Below are 7,429 nucleotides of genomic sequence, written 5' to 3' on the forward strand. Positions count from 1 at the left end.
TAGGAACCTGGGGGGGGGGGGCCAATAATTTTGCCGATATGTAGAATACTATAGAAAATATAGCTACTAAATGCTTGTGCCCCCTCAATAATAAAGTGATATGACTTTTTTTTGTTTGTGTGTTTGTTTGTCAAGGAATTTTGGTAGTTGATAGTGCCCCCCCCCAACTGGAAATGTATGGTTTTGCCCCCTCAAAAGTGAAATTGCTTCCTACGGGTCTGATTTTTATTGCTAGGGTTCGAACCCAACGAATATCACATTATTTTTTGACAACAGAATAATTTTTGTTTAGAAAATTTTCCCAAAAGAAGTTTTGCTCATCATAATTTCAATAATGAGAACTTTAAATTAAATTCTAAATTCACAAATTGAGTATAATTTTTATATATCTTTATCTATAGGCATTCTGCACGCCTTGTTCACCCATCTCCATGCACTAAATCATGTTACATAATTCTCTCTCTCTTAAAATTAAGGGGGGTTTACAATCCCTATCATTTCTAACAGCATAGATACCAATTAACCTTGCAGTAATTTACGTGTGGGCCAGTGTTTATTCCCGTATATAAACACATGCAGTTCAGGGTTATTCCGGGCAATCGCTAATGTTCATACATGTATAACAGGTGTAATAAGCATTCACATGTTTTTGGTGTATCCTCAACGCAATACTGTAAAATTACACATATTTTCTTTGGGTCAAAGTCAAATATTCGTGGTTTGAAATAAAATTGGTCTGAAGGGATTAAATTTCGTGGTTGACGACTTGCCGTGTTGTCATACAAATGAAATTTCATGTTTGGAGGAGGACATGAATTCATGGGAATTTTCATACCACAAAAACAAACAAAAATTAATCACATACGAAAATTAGTGACTTCACAGTATAAAAAAAAATATAGTCAAATCTTATAAGATTTCTCTTCCGTTTAAACAATAGTTGATATGCCCGAACAGTCTACATATATGCAAAAAAAAATCATGTCATAGTGTCTCTTTTAATAGTGTAACCATGCTTAATTTCGCATATTGTTCTATACGGAAAGTGTGTCCTATACTTACTGAATAAATGTACAAACTAACGGCTACAGTTACCACTTTCCGTGGTGTCAACAAGTGTTGATAACGAAACGGAAACCGTAGAGCGATAAATCTTTCCATAGCCATGAGCACCACCATCAGATGAGAGGCCACCATTGTGGAGTTCCTCGAGAATCCACGTATGATACAACCTTGATCCCCTCCCAGCACACAATACCCTAACCACGATGCAGCAACAACTTGCGAGTTACTTATTGCTGAAAAATAAAGAAAAATTGACTACATGAAGATTATTCAATTAGATTTGATATTTGACCTGAATATTTCGAGTTCCTCTTGATAGCCCAAATTTGAACTGATACACTGGAACCCGGTGATGTCTGAGTCACGGACAAGGATGTGGTGGGGCGTAAGGTTAGTATTTTTGGTAGATGCTGAATGAGTCATAATCATGCTATAATTTTTGTGCAGGAAGTTCCTGATTAAGGTAATGATTGAAAATTGTACAAATTTTGATGTTTTTTTTATTTGTTGTTTTGACGTCCCTCTCGAGAATTTTTCACTTATAGGGAGACGCCACCACTTGCCGGTGGAGGGCTACAAATTTTGGCCTATGCTCGGCACTTAGGGCCACTGAGCAAAGAGGTATCTTTTTCGTGCCAGCACCTACTGCGACACGGGACCTCGGTTTATACGATCTCATCCAAAGGACCGGTCTCCACGTCCCGCAGTGGGATTCGAACCCGCGACGTAAGGATCAACTCTTTACTTCGCGACTCTACAGCAGACGCTCTAACCACTGCGCCACGCGGGCAACCAAATTTTGATGGTAAAGACCCACTCAAAAATGACCTAGATCATGAAATGCACAATTTTTGCTTTTCTTTAAGTTAAGTTATGAATGCTTACGTGTCAGTACCTATTATTGTTTTTTTTTTCATAAAAGCAAATTACCATTCATGTTGTTTTTCAGGTTTATCCAAAAGACCCTTGACTTTCACTTCAAGTGCCGGGCGCTTGGCGGAGGAACATTGACTACCTAAATGTAGGTTACTTTACGTTTAAGGTTTGATGCAGTGTCGGCAACGAGAACCCGGTACCTCCCGATCATAAACCGGTCGTCCTACCACTAGGCTACTGCGACCTGTCTGGGCCTTGAGAAGATTTTTGAAAGATATGTCATGAAATTTTCGTTAATTCTTTGTTAAGAATATTGTCGGGGATTTCAAAAAACTTCGTTATATCCGTAAATTCGCTATATCCGTTTTCGTACTGTAACGGGTATTTTCTGCGACTGTATTTTCTGCGGATGGGAAAAATCCGCAAAAATTACAATTGCAAAATATTTTTTTAAATATTAATTAATAAGATACCTAATATTTATTCCCAAACTCTGTATATGGTGCCTACGTCAAGGTAGTCTTTCATGGTGACCTTATTTACCCCGTATATTTATTACTGTTAACTGCATAATATTTTTTTATGTTATCCAGGGTATGCAATATGTTATTTTTTAAACAATTCACAACATTAACGAAAAGATTGTAAAGCAGCAGACCTTAAGCGGTCTGATTCACCCTTAATACGATCATGTCAATATTTAAAATACGTAAAACGTTGCAGTATTCTGCTAAATTTAATATCCGAAAGTCAATTCCGGTAAATGATTTTTTTTTTTGGCGGTAAATTGCAACCGTTAATTTTTTTCCTTTTATAGGTGAAATCGCAAAATAATACAAACCTCAGGAAATACTCGTTATACGGTACTGAATTCGAATAGCAGAGATTTGCCTCTCAAATGTCCAAAGTATGCTGTATATCGGCATAAGGAACTATTTTGGAAAGTAAATTAAAGGTAAAGTTGAGTGTCATCAGGTTGGTAACTATTATACGAAAGCCATTGTGCCAAAGTATCAAATCAATACCTCTTTCAGAAGAGGTGTGACAGACGGACGGAAATACGCCAGGTTAAATGATCCCTTAGTGTCTCTTTGCTCTACAGGCGACACAAAAATGGAGTTCACAATTTTCATCTGTAAAATGAATTGTTTAAATTGCTTTTGTTTCTTAGTTAATATGGGTGGAAAAAAAACAAATGAATTTATATCTCGATTATTAATTATCTCTATTTCATTCACTACTGCCAATATGAAGTGTTACCGCTTTGGTCAAGACAAGGAAGCAGCATACATAACTTTACACTAAGTCTTATATTTGAAAATATTACTACACGAAGTTAAATGGGCAATTCTTGTCATTCTTCGTGTTTAGAAATCAATATCGAATACAATGTTAACTTCCTTTTTTACTGGTTTGATTGACTCTGGGTGTTCTCTTAACAAGTCCATCCGATTGTATTTAATTTTGCAACAATTTCTGTAACTCTACTATTACAGGTATGCTGAATACTTGGTTTAATATCAAGCCTTAGACGAAAGCGTTATCATAAAAGTTAAAGATAAGCAAAAGTGAAGACGTGAACTAAGTTTAACTGAAATCTGATCAAAACTGTTGGAGGATTAGAATTTTGAAAAATTGTTGTGAGACAGACAGACGGACCGACACCTTACTATCGCATTTAAGCTCCTCTGGTCTCCCGTCGATATATTGCCAACTCGGTGTTAAGCAATAATTAATCAGTCAATCTTCTGGTCTCTGACCAGTAAAGCTAAAAAATGGCTTGTAATGTACATGTCTAAAATAAAAATTTTGTGATGACACAGGTAATGAGTTGGCTAAATATGGCACAAAAATATAAATGCCACTACAAGGATCATTAAAATGGTTCTTGGCGCGTAACTCGATAAGTTTAATATTGTGTACGCGCTCCCTCTCCAATAGCGTTATCAGTGTTTTAATTACATGTATACAGAAGCGCGTACATATTAACTACTTTTAAAGTATTTTACTATCTATTATCTTTAAATTCCTTACACTGATCTAAGATATTTTGTAAAACTTTTTGTCAATTCTCTTTGGATTTTTTTTTTTATTATTTTGCCAGACAAGTAATTTTTATGCTATAGCAAACAACAAATCACCTGAAACGTCAGGACAAAGTGATTGAATCAGGAACACGTATTGGTCATTCAATCTCTCTCTCTCTATATATATATATATGTAATATATGTATGTATGTATATCTATCTATCTATCTATCTATTATATATATATAATTCAAAAGTACTTATTAAAAGATGATGTCACACAGTAAAAATAATCATAAAAGAAAATGCACTGTTTCCAAAATTTCATTCAACACGAGCGCTTACTGGATTTCATAATCCGTCTTCGGGTGCACATAACATTTGAACTGTTTTGTTTTGCTCCAACAAAACAAGCAACACAAAACAGTTCAAACGTTATGTACACCTGAAGACGGATTATGAAATCCAGAAAGCGCTTGTGTTGAATGACATTTGGAAACTGTGCATTTTCTTTTTCTTATATATATATATATATATATATATATATATATATATATATATATATATATATATATATATATATATATATATATATATATTCGGAGGAAATGGAACAGTTTTTATTGGCTACAAATAAGTCATTTTGAAGCTTAAAAATTTGCTGTTAATTAATGTGTAATAAAGATACTTCATAAAACATGTCGAGAAGACTTTGGAAGACATTTCATTTTTTTTTGTTTTTTATAAAAAATGAATATGATAAACAATCATAATATTGTTGATACTTTTAAATGTTCAAGAGACGTTTCACTTAAATAAAGTCATGAGAGGCGATCATATTTTTTTTTAAATAAGATTGTGGAATTTCAGAAAAATTCCTCATTTTAAAATTTGAAACCACATATATCCTTAAAATATTACTGATCCCGACTGGAATTATACAGAGAAGAATTATTTTCCAATTTTAAGAAAATAATCAGATTGCTTGACTGATGTATTTGGTTTACAAATTAATTGATTTAATCAACAACTTGATTTCTCCGTGGCGAGAGTTTTAGATATAATTTGTTGAATATTTTTATTTTGTATCGATCTTTATCGGAATCGGTGTTATTTCAATCGATATTGGTGAAATATAGCAATGTTATTAAATTTCGAAATTTGACTACATTTTTTTTTTAAAATTATTGTCAAATATTTCTTTCCGATAAATAAAATGTTTTTGAAGATGTTAGTAATAGATTTAAAAATATCAACAAATCTTGTGTTTCATTTTAGTTTTTTTTTATTAGTTTACACGACTCTTCTGCCATGTTTTATAAGATATACACCTACATATGATGCATATATTGAAAGCAAATTTAAAGTTCTAAATGATTTATTTGCAACCAAACAATTTTCATATTTCCTCTGAAAAGATAAGAAATTCTTAAAAAAAAAAATTGAAAGGTAATATTTTTTTTAATGCTGAAATCAAATGCCAAAAAAACATGAAACTTATACATCTACTAAATAAAGTTTTGGTGTGTACCTTCTATAGTTTTGTGCTCAATTCTGCAAAATGAACCTACATGTGTAATTACACATTAAAAAATATGAAGTACTTACCAGCGTACAACAAATCACAAAAACACACCGCCAGGGAAAGAAATTTAGGTTGCGAAAAATGCCTTTGTTTGTACATGGACCTAGACAACCAGATCACAGCCACTATACTAGACACCCCTGTCCAAACATTGATAAAAATCGCACTGACACTCTCCCTAGTCTTGTTGATGCAGGTACTGTTCACACTCATCTCGAATGCTCTGTGTTAGTAGATTTGCTAGTCTGAAAATGTTGTTTTTTCCCTACTTATATGATAGAGATTCATACTTTGATGATCGATAAAATAATTGAGACTCGCTCATCTGAAAAGGAAATGGGTTTCAAAGAATGAAATTAGACATGAGAAGAGTCTTAAACGGAATACTTCTGTAATTTCAGTTTCTGTTAAGCTATGCTAACGAGGGATCGTTTGCAAGATCATAAAGTGATTAATTTTATAGAGTCCCTAAGGAGTATTTCATCTTAAGCACAAACTCTGCATTGATTGTAAGAAAAATCATTATATCTAATGTATTTTTTTATTGAGCTATTAAAGAGACGACGTTTAAAGTACCCTGGATATTCATTCTTGTCCAGGAAGTTTCCGCCTGGAATTATCTATTCTTACGAAATACTCTTAAATTATGAAACACTTGGCAATATATCAGAATGGGAATTGTTAACATGTTAATAGGTCATGGACCAGAATTATGAAAAATATAAATTGAAATAATTATCACAATTAGCAGTATTGCGTAACATTTTTAAAAGACATTCTGCCTTGACTTTACTTGTCACACGAATATCCTTGAACACTTCAAGGACAGATACAGCGAATTGCATAAGGATTTGTTCTTCAAAGGCATGCAAATCAATGTATTACAGCTCCATTTAGACCTTAAAAATGTAATGTCAATATACATGATATGCTCATCCTTTCCGCCCCGATATCAAACAAAATTGCACATTGTTTTGTCCTATCATTCTTTTTTTCTGTCATAAAAGTAAAGCTTAGAACCATGAAAGTCAGGACTTTACATTTGGCAGACTTTTAGATACATGTATATGAGAGCATTACTATTTTTCATTGAATTTTTTTGTGAAGAAAAATTATAAATAAATCAATTATGGATCGGGATCGGTATTTTGGAATGAAGAACACGACTCCACTTTTGGTTCAGTCCAGTCACGTAATCAAGATAGTATATAATTTACCTTCTTCTAATTTAGTTCATTACTTATCTCGCGACTGTGCAATCCATAGTCTTCGTAACTATTCAATGCATATTTTGAAATGGTGTTCACTGATACTCTAATAATGTATTTATTTTAATAATCGCTTTAATAAATCACAGGGCTTTGATCACTGTTAAATGCGGTATGAAAGTTTGATTGCATGTCTCCGTAGTGATGTAAAATGAACTTTATCAGTGTGTAAACAAATAGTTTAATTACTGGGAAGGAACAAAAAAATTTATTGACTCGGAACTCTTATGGATATTCCTGTGATATTATTACAAGGTACCGGTAGAAACACTCTTATACATGTACGAAGTACAAAGGAAACTAACCACGCAATCAAATATGCAGTAGGCATATTCACTTTGACAGTTGATATCAATATTATTAATTTGTAATTTATTTTGTAAAATCATTGTCTTTCACTAGAAATTGGAATTTGTGTTCATCAAACTCATCTTGTTTACCGTTATTTAAGCACTGCAATATTTTAATTTCATACCGTGCTCCTGCAGCTGGCCACTAGAGCTAACTAACTGATTAAGCCGAAAATGAATGAAATTCCCAAAAAACAAAGCTTGCATTTTTCGTGACTATTTTTAGTCTTTAAACGTATCTTTTACACATTTTTTTTT

At 33.0% G+C, this 7,429-nt stretch overlaps 1 protein-coding gene across 1 annotated transcript in view; it reads right to left on the reverse strand.

Annotated features, from left to right (window-relative positions):
- Positions 1–5,766, reverse strand: part of LOC133192852 (prostaglandin E2 receptor EP2 subtype-like) — a 29,016-nt gene extending 23,250 nt beyond the window's left edge. The window contains exons 1-2 of the mRNA XM_061328856.1: positions 5,577–5,766; positions 1,063–1,298 (exon numbers count right to left, since the gene is read on the reverse strand). Coding sequence (XP_061184840.1) covers positions 1,063–1,298; positions 5,577–5,766 — 426 coding nt within the window. The remainder of the gene's footprint in view (positions 1–1,062; positions 1,299–5,576) is intronic.
- Positions 5,767–7,429: the final 1,663 nt, after the last annotated feature.

The sequence above is a fragment of the Saccostrea echinata genome, unplaced genomic scaffold, assembly GCF_033153115.1.
Source record: "Saccostrea echinata isolate AGI-Se365-2 ecotype Australia unplaced genomic scaffold, CSIRO_AGI_Sech_v1 ptg000025l, whole genome shotgun sequence".
Classification (NCBI taxonomy): domain Eukaryota; kingdom Metazoa; phylum Mollusca; class Bivalvia; order Ostreida; family Ostreidae; genus Saccostrea; species Saccostrea echinata.